Source organism: Eupeodes corollae, chromosome 3, assembly GCF_945859685.1.
Source record: "Eupeodes corollae chromosome 3, idEupCoro1.1, whole genome shotgun sequence".
Taxonomy (NCBI): Eukaryota; Metazoa; Arthropoda; class Insecta; order Diptera; family Syrphidae; genus Eupeodes; species Eupeodes corollae.
This window is the reverse complement of record NC_079149.1, coordinates 77,756,719-77,772,779: the sequence shown is the minus strand read 5'-3', so window position 1 is coordinate 77,772,779 and position 16,061 is coordinate 77,756,719. Positions and strand designations below refer to the sequence as shown.

The window sequence follows — 16,061 nt, the reverse complement described above, 5'->3', positions numbered from 1 at the left end:
GCTCTTAAAATTTCCTAGAAAAATACATTCAATTTTATTCAAAATGTGTTTAAAAAATACTTCAGCATTCATAGGATTAAGTTTTAGTATTTTTTCACAATTTTTCAAATTAATTATTTTTGGTTTTTACCTTTTTTGTTTTTATCCATTTTAGTCAAAACAAAAAAAAATGCTTGAATATTATCGATAAAAACTTCGTTTTTATTTTTAAAAAATATTAAAACAAAAAAAGAATATTATGGCCTTTTTTGAGAAATTACCCTTATAAACACAGCAGATGTTACTTAATCAGCCCTGAAAACTATCAAAACAAGCATTGAAGCGTCAATAAATATTTAATTAATCATAGACAGCATTTTTTGGGTTTTTAATTAATGTTTGTATTTAAATTTTATTTTAAAAATGATTGTTTCTTCGCCGATTGGATTTCCAAACAATAAATATCGGGCCAAGATTAAATCTTCCAAATTCAAAACGGGAAACAAGAAATATTCTTGGAATTGTCCAATTTTATTTTCTAAACAGAATAAATACTTAAATTAATAAAAGTAAAATACGTACATAAATAAAACTTACAAATTGGTATTTTATAAAGGGCGAAACAAACAGGAATTGAAATATTGTTTGATTGTTGAAAACAGTTGATGAACAAATGAAAATATTGTATCAAAAAATTTAGAAAAAACAATGAAATTTAAGCAAGGAAAAATTATTGAAAAAATTAAGCAAAGTGTTTTTGAAATGCAGTAAAAAAGTAAGTTGATGTTAAAAAAGCGTTGGCTTGATGACATTCCAGGGGCCGTCTGAAATCTACGTTGAAGACTTTAAGTCCAAAACAGCAAGCCTTCCTACGGATCTCTTTGATTTAATTGAACCATTCGATAATTTGACATCTACAACTCGTACAATAGTATCTGGACCTGGGTAAACTTTCATTACACGACCTAGTTTCCAAAGTGATCGAGATTCATCTGGTTCAACCAAAATGACTAGGTCATCTACTTCCACATCTTTGGTATTTTTGTACCACTTCTTTCTTCTTATATTGTCAGGTATATATTCTTTGTACCAACGCTTGACAAGTGATGACGTCAAATGCTGAGCTCTTCTGCTATAAAGTCTGCTACAAGCATCATTTTCAGTGAAAACACCAGGGGCGGTCACATCTTTATCTTCTTCACCGAAAAGCATCATATTTGGGGTTAATGGTTTCGGATCTTCAGGGTCTACAGGCAAATGAGTTAAGGGGCGTCGATTTATCTGGGATTGGGCTTCCATAAGTGCATTTCTTAAAACATCTTCACGTGGTATTGTAGATTTTAAAATATAATTGACACTCTTCTTAATTGACTGAATTAGCCGCTCCCATGAACCTCCCATCCACGGAGAATAAGCTGGGATAAAACGCCAAAGAACGTTTTCATAGTTCGCAGAATATTCGCCTAGTTTATACTGCATCTCTTTGACATCCTTGGCCATCATGTTTTTAGCCCCAACGAAATTAAGACCATTGTCACTGTACAAAAATCGAGTTACCACTCGGTTGATGACAAAACGACGGACAGCCATTATACATTGGTCTAAACTGAGATCGTTAAGAAGCTCAATTTGCACAGCTCTGTAAGTAAGACACGTAAAAATCATACCGTATCTTTTCACTGTGCCACGTCCGAACTTAACCAATAAGGGGCCAAAACAATCGACTCCAACGTGAGTAAAAGGTCTTGAGTCAAACGCCAAACGAGCTTCTGGTAGTTGTCCCATAAGTGGCATGACAGGTTTGGCTTTGAGCCGCTTGCATTCAAAGCACTTAGATCTCACCCTATCGATTGCCTTTCGAATGAATATAATCCATGCACGATCTCGGATGTCTGATATAATTGTTGCTGTTCCCATGTGAAAATTAAGGTCGTGATGATGTTGTATGAGAACATCTACCAATGGATGATTATTCGGAAGAATGGCTGGATTTCTTGAAGCATACGATCAATTGGCTTTTTGAGCTCGCGAACGCATTCGAATTGTTCCTTCTTCGTCTAAAAACGGTGACAAACTAAGGATGGAGCTTCTTGAAAATACCCTTCCATTCTTTTGAAGAGATAATAAGTCTTCGGGAAAGGCTTCACACTGTATTTTTCGAAAAAGCCAATTTTCAGCACGGGTGTATTCAGTTGGCGTTATGAAGACTTGTTTTTCGAACGGAATTTTCTTAATGACATCTTTGAATCTGAGCAAAAAAGCGATAACTCGAACAGAGGAAGACCATTTTGCTTTAAATCTTGCACTCAGACTGTTGTAGACATCAAACGAAGGCAATTCAGGTCTAATGTGCACCGAAACAATTTCTGCTGATTCTTGTTCTTGTTGAGTGTAAGGTTTAATAGGCCATTCCGAAAATTCTTTCTTAAGAAAATCTGGACCAACAAACCACCTTGTAAGTTGATCTCCCATGCATTCATCAAACCATTTTGTTCCATCATCAGCAACATTGTCATTTGAACGGACATGATACCACTGTCGTGGAGATGAAGAATGAAGGATCTCTCCTACACGAGATGCAACAAAGGTAGGAAATTTGAATGTTGTTGAATGTATCCAAGAGAGAACTGTAGTAGAATCTGATAAAAACAACTCTTCATCAATTTTTATTGTATGCGATTGCTTTATAGTAGATACCAAACGGACTCCAAGGACAGCAGCTTGTAACTCTAACCTTGGAATAGTCAATTGCTTTACAGGTGCAACTTTAGCCTTAGCCATTACTTGCGATACTTCTACCATTTCATTACATTCAAAGCGAAAATAGGCTACAGCAGCAAAAGCCTTTTCTGATGCATCGACAAAAGTAATAAGGCTTACCTTGCAATCGTCAGGATTCAAAGAGATGTATCGACGTGGAATTCGGAGTCTTTCAATTTTCTTCAGCTCATTGATGAAAGTTAACCATTTGGTTTGCAATTCTGATGAGATTGGCTCGTCCCAGTCAAAACCCTCTCGCCAAACCTCTTGAAGAATGATTCTACCTCTAATGATGTAGATTGAAATTAGGCCCAACGGATCGAACACTCGCATAATCTCACGAAGAATACGCCTTTTTGTGATGGCATTGGATGATAAGACCATCTCCTTTAAATCGTCATCTTCGGCAAGTCTGTAAAGAAAACAATCGGAAGAAGGTTGCCAAAATATTCCTAAGACCTTTGCGATATAACCCTCGCATTCGTTTGGATCGATGCTGACTAATTTAGTTTTGACTTGAGTTTCTGGCATCTGAGAGAGAAGTTCAAAGCTATTAGATTGTATAGAAACTAGATCAAAATGCATGGATTTGTAAATTCGTATGGCATCTCTGGTGACTGAGATTGCTTCTTCAACTGTGTTGTGGCTGTCAAAATAATCATCAACATTTGTTCTTTTTGTCAAACCATCCACAGCTTCCGGACATTCTTCTTTAAAAAGGTTAGCATGATGGTTTTTGACGAACTGTGCACATGTGGGTGAACATCGAGGGCCGAACATCATAACTTGCATTATGTAAACCAATAGCTTTCTTGAAATGTCATCATCTCTCCAAAGTATTCTTTGACATTGCTGGTCTTCCTTTTTAATCTTAATTTGGTGGAACATTTCTTTGACATCAGCATTAACAGCAATTTTACTTTCACGGAATTTAAATAGACCAGCATGGAGAGGCACAAGGTTGTCAGGTCCTTTTAGGAGAAAAGTGTTGAGTGAAACCCCATCAACCTTAGCAGCCACGTCACACACACATCTTGGTTTTATTGGGAGTTTATTGGGATTTTCTACAATAAAAGTGGGTGTGTACCAAACTCGAGGCCACTTTATTGATAACTCTTGCTCCGAAGCGATTCTGGCGTAACCCTTTTCTAACAATGTTCGCATGTGATTGTTTTGCCATTCTAGTAAGTGTGGTTTCTTTTTCAAGGACTTTTCGAAACTGACAAGTCTTCTGAAAGCCATCGGATAACTATCTGGTAATCTTACATTGTCAGAGTTCCATAAGAGGCCGATTTCATACTGACCATCCACTAGCTTGATGGAAGACTCCATTATGTCTACAGCTCTTTTTTCTTCACGACTCACAAAATCTCCCTTTGGTGGCTTCACTCCGAACTCTTGAAAAATGCTGTTTCACTAGATCGTGTAAGCTCTCTTCAGGTTTGATTGCATCGTGAAAATAGAATTTCATTTTTGGTCGAGGAACATTGTGAACACAAGAAACGTGTGGATGCGAGACATAACCACTGCCAAAAACGATCCACCCGAGCCGCGTTTTCAGCGCACAGGGTTCTTGGTCGTTTCAAAAGAAACTTTGCTTGATCGAGGCCAATCAAAATCTTAGGCTTGGCATCAACTAAATCCCCCAAAGGAAGTCCACGTAGATGAGGATACTTGCTTTTAAGATAATTAACATCTATCGATTGGCATGGCAAGTCCAAATCTTTGACAGTGAACACATTCTTCAAAATATGGCGTTTCAGATTTTTGACATCAGATACTTCTAAGCTTGTTCTCAAAGATTTTTCCTTACGTGTTACACCTTTCGTCCATTGGAAAGTCAAGTCTTCTAAAACACCGTCAAGATGCAAGTCAATAAAGAGATCCTTTTCAAGTATCGTTAAGGATGAACCATCATCGAGAAAAGCGAAGGTGTCCACAAAACGGTTGTCTCTACCATGAAGTCGAATTGGTGCAATCTTAAACAGTACTGAAGTATTCGAGCGAGCATGAGATGAATGAATGTGTGGCTGTGGACAAAACGGCGCAGCAGATGTATTAAGATCTGAATTGATTTCTTTGGATTGATGCAATAAAGAGTGATGACGACCAGAGCAACCATTTAAACCACAAGTTCTCTTCTTGGCGCAAACCCTCCAATTGTGCTTTGTAGAATCCAAACAAGTAAAACAAATAAAATTCCCTTTAACAAAGGCGAGTCTCTCCGATTCTGATGAGTCCTTAAAACTGACACATTCGTGGAGTGGATGTTGTTTCTTTGTACATTTCTTACACAAGATTTGAACGGCAGAAACTGAAGATTGTGCTTGATGAGTTAAAACTTGTTTTGAAGATTTCGCTGAACCTTGGTTTTTCTTAGTTTCAAAATTTGCACTAGTTGTTGGCTTCATTAAATCAGGTGGCAGATCGATAACCTTTTAAAATTTAAAAATTCGGCAAATTGAACGAAATTTGCATTGAAGAAACCAGCTTTCTTCTTTTGCCACTCTTGGTATAAACCTGCGCCAAGCTTACAGGCTAAATTGGTCATCACGTACCCATTGGTGAGGTCTTCTTCTCTATTCATGGACCTGACATCCGCGACGTAACCATTCACCTTCACTGCCCACAGACGAATTTTCGGATCACTCTTCGAAGCTAACTTGGGAAGATTCAATAAATCCGTGGTTAGATCGTGAACCAGGACATCACATCGTCCAAAAATGGCACGAATGGAGTTCATAATTGCGTCGGCGTCCGATGAATACTTTAAACGATCACATACCAATTGGTACGCTTCTCCTTTTAAGGCCTTTCGTAGTCGAGAAACGTTTTCTTTGTCGCTGAATTTTCCTTCAATAGTCGTAGACTTGAACACCTCTTCAAAATAAGGCCATTCACGCCTATTTTCGCCAGAAAATGTCGGAAGCTCTTGAACATTATTCCGATTCAGGATAGTGAGCAGCGTAGCCATTTCCTGACCTTGAATGGAAGTTGAAGGAAAAGAGAAATTCCCTATGACCGGATTAGGAGGAGAAAATAGCGGTCTGGATTGTGGAACCTTGCAAATAGGAACGTTATTAACATCGTTTAACAAGGCCTGATGATTTTGCTGAATCTTTTTTAAGATTTCCAACCTATCATTGTCCTTCTGAACATTAGCTGGAGATACACATGGTGGTGGTACACATGCAGAAAGTTTCAACTTCATTTCTTCAAGTTCTGTACGCAAAGCTTCAATTTCTTTGTCTTTTCGAGAAGCTGCAGATTGAGCAACAATGGCAGCTTCCATAAACATGTCCAACTGTTTCAAAGAATCTAACATATGAGGGCTTTGTTCTTCTTCTTGATCGGGATTTCCTGATGTGGCTTTTTTAGCAACACAATCACTTTCCCCACAGTACCAAGGGGTATTAGTGTCATAGTGATCAGGATCAAAACCATGGCAAGAATAGTGCCACCATCGAAAACATTTATCACAACTTACCATAAAATCATCATCTAATTTTTGACAAGTTAGAGAACTGCAACATTGCTTCGATTTCGGCATTGTTGCAATTTGTTTTCAATTTAAAATAAAATGATGTTTCTTCGCCGATTGGACAATTCCAAGAATATTTCTTGTTTCCCGTTTTGAATTTGGAAGATTTAATCTTGGCCCGATATTTATTGTTTGGAAATCCAATCGGCGAAGAAACAATGATTTAGAAAAAAAATAAATAATAAATAAGTGATCTCGAAACTGTTACTTCTATTTATGCTTTTCCAGCTGATTGCACTTTTGTCCATGGATATAGGGCACATAAGCAGGAAAAATGTCACTTGGTTTCAATAGATTGTGAGAGGTTACATGCTCTATATGCCATCTCATGAGGATATGAGGAATTTAAGCATTAAGCGTCTGTTTTTAAAACTTTAATAGAAAAACTGCCCCACTGTGTTTTAAGGACTTAGGTCGTGGTTTAATAAAACAAAGTTCGAATAATAAACTTCTTTTATAACGCCTGGTAGGATTTGTTGACATATATTTCTGACTAATGTCAATAGAGTAATAAAATTGAATATCTGTCAGTTTTAATTTAGCGGTAAATAATTATGTCATTGATTTTAGTTTATTATAAATTAATTGTAGATTTATTTTTCTGATTTTGTTTGTGTTTTTAATATAATTTTGTTCTGTTTGTTTTAAAAATATGTTGCCTTTTTGGTTCAAATACATTTTCGAAGTGCTCGCTATGACTTATGACGTATTATCTGCTATTAAAATGTCAATGGACCTTATGGCTGCAAACGCGCTTCAGCTTCGGCTTCACCAGACTAAAATCTAAGTCAAAGTTCTAACGCTCGAGAGTTCAAGAAATGAGTTCGAACTCAAACACGTTCCAAATTTTCAATAAACCGAGTGTTAGAGACTAAAACTTTGTTAAGGTATTGGTAAATTGCGTTTGTTTCTAAATCAGGGGTGGAATCGGCCGAGATGATTGTTGATAAATGACAATAAAAATGATCGAATTTGATCTACTGTCACAAAAAAATGTGATAGTCGTTTTCAAACAAATATGTTTATTCTGAATAGAGCTACCAGACACTTACACCAACGACTGAAAAATTTTCTTAGGTCACTTTGTTTCTTAAAAAAAAAACATTCCTGTGACCGACAAAGCTTACTACATTCGGAAAAAAGCAAGAAAAGTAAGAATTTTATCCAAAATCAGCCAATTTGAACCTTTTATTTAGATATTTTATAAGAAACAATTTAAAATTTCACCGAAGCAACAAAGAATTTTGACAATTTGAATCTGAAATTGTTCAATCGAATTGAATTGAGTTGAATCATCTTACACAGACGGAATAAAAATGATAATCAATTTTGACGATTCCACCCCAGGTGAAAAATATATCAACACCCTAAATTCTCAGTTTCAATCTATCTCTCACCTCAATAAAAAAAAGTGAAAAGTTAAAACGGCATTCATTTTCACTTTTTCAAAATCACCAATACATGTTAGCAACAAGTTGATAGGTGTTCTTTTTTGACACAACATTTATTTTTGTGAAACTTTTACATCGTGTATTTTAAAAGTCTAGTAAATAATCTGATAATTATATTGAAGAGGATTATATTATCTGTACATTTCTTAGTTAGTTAGATCTCATTTCTGTAATTAAACAAAACCCAGTTCTTTGGGACACAAAAAGGGCTGTTTCACAAAAATCTAGACGTTTGATGGCAAAGTTTGATTATTTGGGGGAAACTATTAAATGCAGGAAAACTTCCTACTCAATCCCCCAACCAGGTAACTTTAATTTGAACGAAAGATAAACAAAGCATTATAAACTATTTGTACCTATATAGATTACAGCCAAAACCAACAGCTTATCAGGAAGCTACTTTTTTGTCACCGAAAACTCATTTACTGTGGAAGCATTGGACGATAATTTTATGATGACAATACCCTTCTACTTACAACATCAACAGCATTCAAAACCACCAACTACACTAGCATTTACATGATTGTGATGTAAAGACCAACATTTCTTATTTTCCTCCAACGTATCCACTCGAAAAGCACTCTTTTAAGAGAGCTCTAAAGAACTGAAAGTAATAAGTGAAGTTGTTAATTCTGATGATAACACACAAGCAGAAGAACTTGGAAACCATCTTAAAATATACGACTGTATGACAATTCGACATAGTTGAATAGGATATCTTGGATATGTGGATTTTTAAATACTTTAAATTTTCCATCCATAAACAAATGGCTTTAATTTTGTAATTTATTTTATAAAAACCCTTTTTTATGTTGATTAATATCCCCAATTAACATGCTCGAAATGAAGAATATAAAAATAATCAATCCGTCAGTGGCCGTGGCTCGGTCGAGTATGCCTGGCAAATTTGGATCGTGTCCAACTGTCCAACTTTATAGAACGAATTCGATGAATAAATTGAGATAGCTCGCAAAATATAAAAAACAACTTTCAGCAGTTCACACAAAGCGGACAAACATTTAGATTTCAAGGAACTAAATTATTGTAAAATAACAATTCCAATGAAAAATTCTCCCGATTTTTACCGAAAACATACACAATTGAATTTAACTGTCGGGTTCCTTCAGAAATTATAGATTCCTTTTTTGTATAAGAAGGAAGAAATGGGATGGAAAAAATGCCAAGTTTCGTCTTTTTCCTCATTTTCAGATATGTGTATTGTTTCTTTCCGAAAACGTTCTCCTTTTGTCAGACATTTTCATTTTTATTTGCTCGCGAAGTTCGTCCATTCTTAAATAACGACGATAACTATCTTTGTCATTCAGATGAAGTTCATCTTACAAAAACCCAAATGAGCTATTTTCAATCCTTTTCAGTCTCCATGTCTTGACCCATTCTCTTTTTTTAGAATTCGATGTTTCTTTCTTTTCTTTTGCAGCCGCATAAAATGACAAAGCACCTGCAACCCCAAGAAATCTTCCTCTATTTTGTATGTTTTACTTGAAATTATCACCACACCAAATCCAAATAAGCTCTAGCAAACAAAAACAGTAAATAATAACTTATAATAATTCATCCGTTAAGAAAGTACCTGAAGAAAGTGGCTGAGTATCCAACGAAGTTTTTTGTGTTTTAATCTCTGACTGTTCCTCTATTGTCAAATTTTCTTGCATGCCCACTTAATTTTTTATTGTGTATATCCACAAAAGTTGCGGTCGTGTATTCATCCACTAAATAATGCTAAACAACACCTAAGAGAAGAATGAAAATATTTCGATCCGATCAAGCTTTTTGTTGTTGCATGGAGTTGAATCCTCGCTCAATTCTGGGGGAATCGAGTTATTGGTGTGTGAGGTTTTGCTTGTGTACGTAGGATAAGTTTTTTTCCCTTTTGTTTGTTCTTAGCTGAATTTGTGTGTTGAGAGTATTGTTATAAAATTTTAAATTTATTTGAAAGTTATGGCTGAATCACAAACACTCTTCAGCTTCGGCTTTGTCTGCGTTACGGTGGCCTTGCTTCGAGGTTGCTTTGAATGACATTTTTATTATTTCATCCCTCCAAAGAGCAAATATTTTGTTTGTTGACATTTGTTACAGCTGTTGAGCTGTCAGACAGAGCAAATGTTGAGATAATTAATGGCTGAATCACAAACACGCTTCAGCTTCGTTTACGAGTTCAGCCATAGGAATTCAATGCATGCTATCACAATGGAGCTTCGACCTCACGTTTCGTTTGACAATCGTAAGGAAAAGAACGTAATGTAACGTAATGCGACTCCAAACGTAGGCTCTAGTTCAATTATCTGAACATTTGCTTTATCTGAAAGCTCAACAGCTGTAAAAAAATGTCAACGAACAAAATATTTGCGCTTTGGAGGGATGAAATAATAGAAATGTCATTCAAAGCAACCTCGAAGCAGGCCTAACGTAACGCAGACGAAGCCGAAGCTGAAGCGTGTTTGTGTTTCAACCATTATTCACGTAGCAGTACGAACACAAATAAAACCCAAATGTCATTTCGATTCCATTTGAATTCGATTCCTCGATCCAGTTTCCATATACGTGGATTGAAATCTCAATTCGATTCGATTTCTCTATCTCCTCTTGTAACCACCGTAGTCAGTATCAGATTCAGTTCTTATTTGCTTTCCACGTTTGACTCCATCTGATAATTCAGTTGAAGTCGAAAGTATCAACTGTCATTGTCATTATTATTTTGTCTGAAAAATAATTCCTAATTTCATTCGCAGGTTTTGCAATTCGCATACGTTCTTGGGTTAGTTAGTGTTGTTTCTTGTAGCTTCCAAATAAGAATAGAATTTAATTTTAAGATTATAAAGCATTTGGTGTTTATTAAGAACATTAGTAAAATTATTGATTCTTAACTAAAAATACATTTACTTAATTAAACAAAAATACTTACGTAATTAAGAGGTTATCGTTGTCGCAAAATGACAACAAAACTATAAAATTTCTTATTTCAGTCGAAAAATCTTCCGTAATGGGTGGACATGGTCATGGTCATGGTGATGCATACAAAGTGCCAGATGCATCAATTTACAAAGTCGAAGCTCCACAATTGGTAGAAGTACAAGAATCTTTGGCAAGATTGGGTTTAAAGGATCCTTGGGCAAGGTATATATTACATTATATTTTTTATTTGACTTTTCTAATCATATCTTTCCTGAAGTTTGTGCATAAAAAAGTTTCCTTATTTAAACTTGATCAGATTCCGATTGAATATGAAGTGTTTCAGAATAATAGCAATACAAAATTACTACTCTAGTTTCAAAACATTAGGAAGAAAGTTCGTTTTTAATAACATTGATTTTAAAAAGCTCAATGTTTGATTAAAGTCAAGCACATACGGACACAGTATAGCTATTTTTATCTAGCTGGATTAAGTCCAACCCAATATATAATTAATATCATACAAATCAATTAAATTTTCATAATTTTGGAATCCTAATACCTCTAATTGACCACAAAGTCCATTCACAACCATTTATTTGGTTCGTTCGTATTTTAACAGCTTACTATTAGCATCCAGAAATAATTCTTAAAAAATAGTGATTGCAAGAGGTCAAAACAAACCCCTGTTTAAAAAGTGTACATTGATTTTCGAAGATTATGTTAGTTCTTCTATGTGCACATTTTTATTAACTATTAGATATTTTAAACATGAAACTTGGGGAAGACTTGAAGCATGTATTTCACATGCAATGAGCCTCTGAATAAATCATATTCAAATTAAGGAAAACATGCATAAGTTCGAGTTTTTGATAAAGTTTTCATTTGAGGCGATAAATAAGCCCATTTATTTTTATTTTTTTAGGAATGAAGCCTGGCGCTACCTTCCTAAACATGGAACACATGCTTCTCGTGCCAGAATATTCTTCACACGTGGTTTCGTATGGGGTCTTGCTGCGGCTTTAATTACTGTTGGAATAGAAAAGGGTCTTTCCAGCGGCGATGAACATGGTCATGGTCATGGCGAACACCATTAGTCATGAATAAAAGAAGATAATTAGAGTTGGAACATACAAATGTTTAATTTAATAAAAGAAATAAAGGAAGCAAATGCTTTTGTGAATTTTTCAATTGATACGAGGTTTTAGTTCATCATAGCACGGTCGTAGGAATATAGATGGCTTCTTAGCAGGGTTAAAATATTCGTGACCCTTTGACCAATCATAGCCTACTGCATAGGCAAAAATCTGTCCGTTTGAGTTGAATCCGCACTTTGTTATGGACTGGTCCATCATTTCAGACGACTTTAGTTTGGTGCGGGCATCCTTATCCCAAAAGCTAAACGTTCCATCAGAACCTACTGTTACAAGAGTGCCATGCACCGGATGGAATGCAATATCGTTAACAGCATATATATCCTGATAGCTAGCGGTTCCGGTCATTCGATGACATTTAAAGGTGAAGTTGTCTTTTGGATTTACTGGATTAACGTATTGAATAGCAACACGTCCTTCAATGCTTCCGAGTGCGTAGCCTGTAAAGAGGAAATCGAGTTTTTATTTTGAAATTCATGAATTGCAATTTTTATCAGTAATCAATATATTTTTAATTCAAAATGTAACTTTTATATTTCTTTTAAAATTATCAAGAATACTTCGGAATTTTCAATCCACTGATTATTTTAAATGAGATTTTCAAAAAAAATTATTATAACGGGTTATCCATTTTGCGGTTTCAAAAGTATAGGGCTGGAATAAGTTGTTAAACCAAATTGTGATTTGAAAGGATACTGTGGTTAACATAATCGTCCAACTACATAAGCAGTTGGCAAAACAGTGAAGAAGTTTGAAGTGACCGGATTGTTTACAGATTTTGTAAGGCCTTTGCATCATCATTTTGCTCACACCACTGAAAATATCGCTGCTGTAAGTGAAAGTGTCGCGGAAGACTTTCTCAGGAATAACGACTGTCTTACGGCACATTATGGCGTATTTTGCATTTGGATCTACAGCTACATACATATAAAGCTCACACAACAACTGAATCCAGCAGACCATTCACAAAACGTCGCGATCTTAGATACGACAAATGGGTGCTTGAACAACAGTCGGTTAACGGCGATTTTTCGAACAAAATTTTCTTCAGCGACGAAGCACATTTTTTACTCGGTGGGTAAAAACTCGGTTAATAAACAAAATGTTGGTATTTGGGGTTCCGAGAATACTTCAGCAATTGAAGAGAGGCCATTACATCAACAAAAAGTCTTTAAAACGACGATGGATCAACTGTCGCCGTCAATTCGAACCGGTGTGGTTAAATGATAACCTACTTTTTTTGCCTGCTATTGAAGAATACGACTTGGAGAATATGTGCTTTCAACAAGATGGTGCCACATGCGAATATGGCTTTATTGCAAGAGACATTTCGTGGCCACATAATTTTTCGTCGTTGCGATATCGACTGGCCACCAAGATTATGCGATTTGACACCGATGGACCGATGGGCTTTTTTATGTGGAGCTACGCAAAAGACCATGTTTTTACAGATAAACCTTTAACTATTGAGCATTTAAGAGCCAGCATTCGTCAAGCTAAACCAAAAGACCCCGACTTCCTAAGTTTGAATATGTACACTACAGACGCTCAACTTCAAATTTGGTTTCTTTATTAGTGGTTAACGTTATCACAGTTTCCAGTAAAATTACTTGTTTCTTAAGTAGGTATATTTATTTAATAAAATTAAGTAATTTCTTGTTTAGGACTTTGTTTCGATTTCAATTGTTAGGAGTTATTTCATTTAAATAGAATTTTAAAAGTGTGGATTTACTTCGCTCTTTATGCCATTTTAATTTATTTCATTTTAAAAATTGGGAGATTCATTTTTTCTTAGGAATTTATTCATTAGAAATTATTACGTTTGCGGTCACTCTTAAATGTCATGTGAAATTGCTTCAAAATTGAATTATTCCCAGATTTAAGATTCAGTATTATGGAAGAATTTAACTAAGAGTAAATCATTAGAAAAAAAAATAGAAGAAACTGATAGCATGTTATTATATGAATGGATTGATAAGTTTTATTCAGTTTAAGAAATGCACAGCATTTCACAAATCATAAGGTCATGAATTAACCAAAATAGAGAATATCTAAATTCATTTTTAAAAATCAAATTTAATAAAACCAATTTTGTTTCCGAACGAAATGTGAGCAGGTACTTTCGTTTTTGGAATGAAAAATCATGTTAAGTAAAAAGAATTTTCGTAGAATTTGTTAATTAAAAGAAAAAACATGATACATACCAGTTGGAGCCTTCTTTTTGTCTTTGAAGATTGAGATTGTACGATGTTGATACTTGAGTGGACTTTCTTGTCGTTTGAATTCACTTGGTTTCTGGTCGAGAGAGTAGACTATCAGTGTGCGTCCAGCTGTACCAACTACTGCCATTGGATAATCAACGTCAGCACAGTAACAGCGCTCTGGAAGATTTATAACCATCATCGGATTTGGAGACCGAGTGTCCCAAAACTGAAAAATATATATGAGTACAATGAATGTATTTCCCAATAATTATGGTTACCTTCAAGGTTTTATCCCAGGATCCAGTCATGAGGCATGTATAGCTCGATCCTTTCACCCAATGGCAAGTCTGAACTGGAGCATCGTGTGCCGCAACTTGAAGAACCTGATCAGAAGCAAGATCCCAACATTTGACTTGCTTGTCGCATGATGCCATAAAAACTTTTGTACCATCGTCAGACCAGCACACATCCAATGCAGGGCCACCAAGTGTCTTCATTGATTTAGGTACTGTTTTGCCTGTATGCTCCACTTCCCAACATCGTACCTATAATAAATTGTCTGCTTACACATGGCACATCCTTTCCAAATAAAACAAGAACCTTACACTACTATCCCAGCTTCCGGCAATAAGAAAATTCTGTTGCAAAGTCGAAGGACTGAACTCCAGGGCCGAAACTGTATCCTCAGGAGGCGAAACAACTTCAAAGTCTTTCATGGGGTTTGGAGTAGTCGTTGATGCTGTTGTGCCAAAGGTACTTCCACCACCAATACTGGGTGTTCCGAACATTTTCTGTCACACTTTATTCAAGCCGCTTGCTTCAAGTACTGGTATACCAAATTTGAGAAAATGTATTTTAAACAATCGAAGTTCTTTTTAGATCTGTGTTAGAGGATTATTGCTTAAATTTATTAATTAGCTAAACTATTTTGCCAAAATCAAAAAAATTTGCAACCTGCGTTGCTTTTTGTTGGCTAATTTACAGTTGACACTTTGACATATACAATTTACCGTCCACAATCCACATAAATTTTGTGTTGCCTTGAAGAGACATCTATATGTGAAAGAGAACTACAGCTAACTTTAGATACTAAGGCTGACATAACACTTAGATTTTCCGTATTGAATTGTGATTACTTGGCGTTAATTTTATTCAGGGTTAGAGGATCTCAGATTCGATTTTTTGATATTGAAGATGTTACATTTTGTTTAAGTATTAAAAGATGAACTTCGGTTAATGATTTATTAAGCCCCTGCTCTGAAAACAAATTTGAGACATAAATTTATTTAAAAAAAAAAATTAAAAGCAGTTTAACAGATTTGTACTACTCCGATTTAAAAACATGTTGGTATTTTATCAATATTTCTTTTTTTGAACAAAATCTTTTAATTTCGATTAAACTTTACCAATATTCAATAAAAGGTTTTCTTTATTTCATTTAATTTTGGGTATTAAAAAACATAAGCTCTGCCCCTCAAATTGTTTTGATATTGAATTGTATCAGAAGTTTTTATTGTTAAAATATAAAAGTGTTGACTTTTTGAATTTAATTAAATCAAACATTACATACCTTTTAAAAAATAATTTAATTTAAGAATTGATTGTAAATACTAAATTATAAGTTTTTAAAACTAATAAAGAAATTACAATAACAATTATAAAGCCACCATCGAAATATTAAAAATTGTAATGTAATAATCAGCAAAAATAAAATATAAATCATTACAATTTTTGAACTAGATTTAAATAGATCTAAGACCTACACATAAGTCTATTATCATTCCTTTTCAAAAACTTAGAAAGATTGGTTGATATCCAAAGCAAGTAAGGGCAAGTGCTTGAAATACAAAATTTCAACTGTTAACTCTAAGTATCTGGGCCTTATTTTGGACACAGAACTAAATTTGAAACGTAACATACAAGAAAGAGTCAAAAAGCTACTGCAACTCTGTTTTCCTGCAAAAAAGCTATTGGTAATACATGTTGCTTACAACCTCGAATTACGGATTGGTTATACACATCATATTCGGGTTTCGATTTATAGCATCTTGGCACATGAGCT

At 34.9% G+C, this 16,061-nt stretch overlaps 4 protein-coding genes across 6 annotated transcripts; 1 reads left to right on the top strand and 3 right to left on the bottom strand.

Annotated features, from left to right (window-relative positions):
- Positions 1 to 810: 810 nt before the first annotated feature.
- Positions 811 to 1,896, bottom strand: LOC129950629 (uncharacterized). The gene has a single exon (XM_056062557.1). It carries the CDS (start codon positions 1,894 to 1,896, stop codon positions 811 to 813), a length of 1,086 nt encoding a protein of 361 aa, XP_055918532.1.
- Positions 1,897 to 1,986: 90 nt separating this feature from the next.
- LOC129950628 (uncharacterized) lies at positions 1,987 to 4,071 on the bottom strand. Its single transcript, XM_056062556.1, has one exon. The coding sequence runs from the start codon at positions 4,069 to 4,071 to the stop codon at positions 1,987 to 1,989; it is 2,085 nt and encodes a 694-aa protein (XP_055918531.1).
- Positions 4,072 to 10,349: 6,278 nt separating this feature from the next.
- On the top strand, positions 10,350 to 11,832 carry LOC129951461 (NADH dehydrogenase [ubiquinone] 1 beta subcomplex subunit 3). 3 transcript variants are annotated; one of them, XM_056063607.1, is made up of 3 exons: positions 10,350 to 10,507; positions 10,716 to 10,866; positions 11,567 to 11,832. In XM_056063607.1, the coding sequence occupies exons 2-3, from the start codon at positions 10,733 to 10,735 to the stop codon at positions 11,736 to 11,738; spliced, it is 306 nt and encodes a 101-aa protein (XP_055919582.1). In that variant the 5' UTR covers positions 10,350 to 10,507; positions 10,716 to 10,732; the 3' UTR covers positions 11,739 to 11,832. The 3 variants fall into 3 exon arrangements, with proteins under 3 accessions (XP_055919582.1, XP_055919583.1, XP_055919584.1); XM_056063608.1 differs by lacking the exon at positions 10,350 to 10,507 and adding an exon at positions 10,514 to 10,654; XM_056063609.1 differs by lacking the exon at positions 10,350 to 10,507 and adding an exon at positions 10,514 to 10,665.
- On the bottom strand, positions 11,759 to 15,000 carry LOC129951460 (protein Rae1). The gene is made up of 4 exons (XM_056063606.1): positions 14,605 to 15,000; positions 14,278 to 14,544; positions 14,000 to 14,225; positions 11,759 to 12,235 (listed from the first exon to the last, which is right to left on the bottom strand). The coding sequence occupies exons 1-4, from the start codon at positions 14,785 to 14,787 to the stop codon at positions 11,829 to 11,831; spliced, it is 1,083 nt and encodes a 360-aa protein (XP_055919581.1). The 5' UTR covers positions 14,788 to 15,000; the 3' UTR covers positions 11,759 to 11,828.
- Positions 15,001 to 16,061: the final 1,061 nt, after the last annotated feature.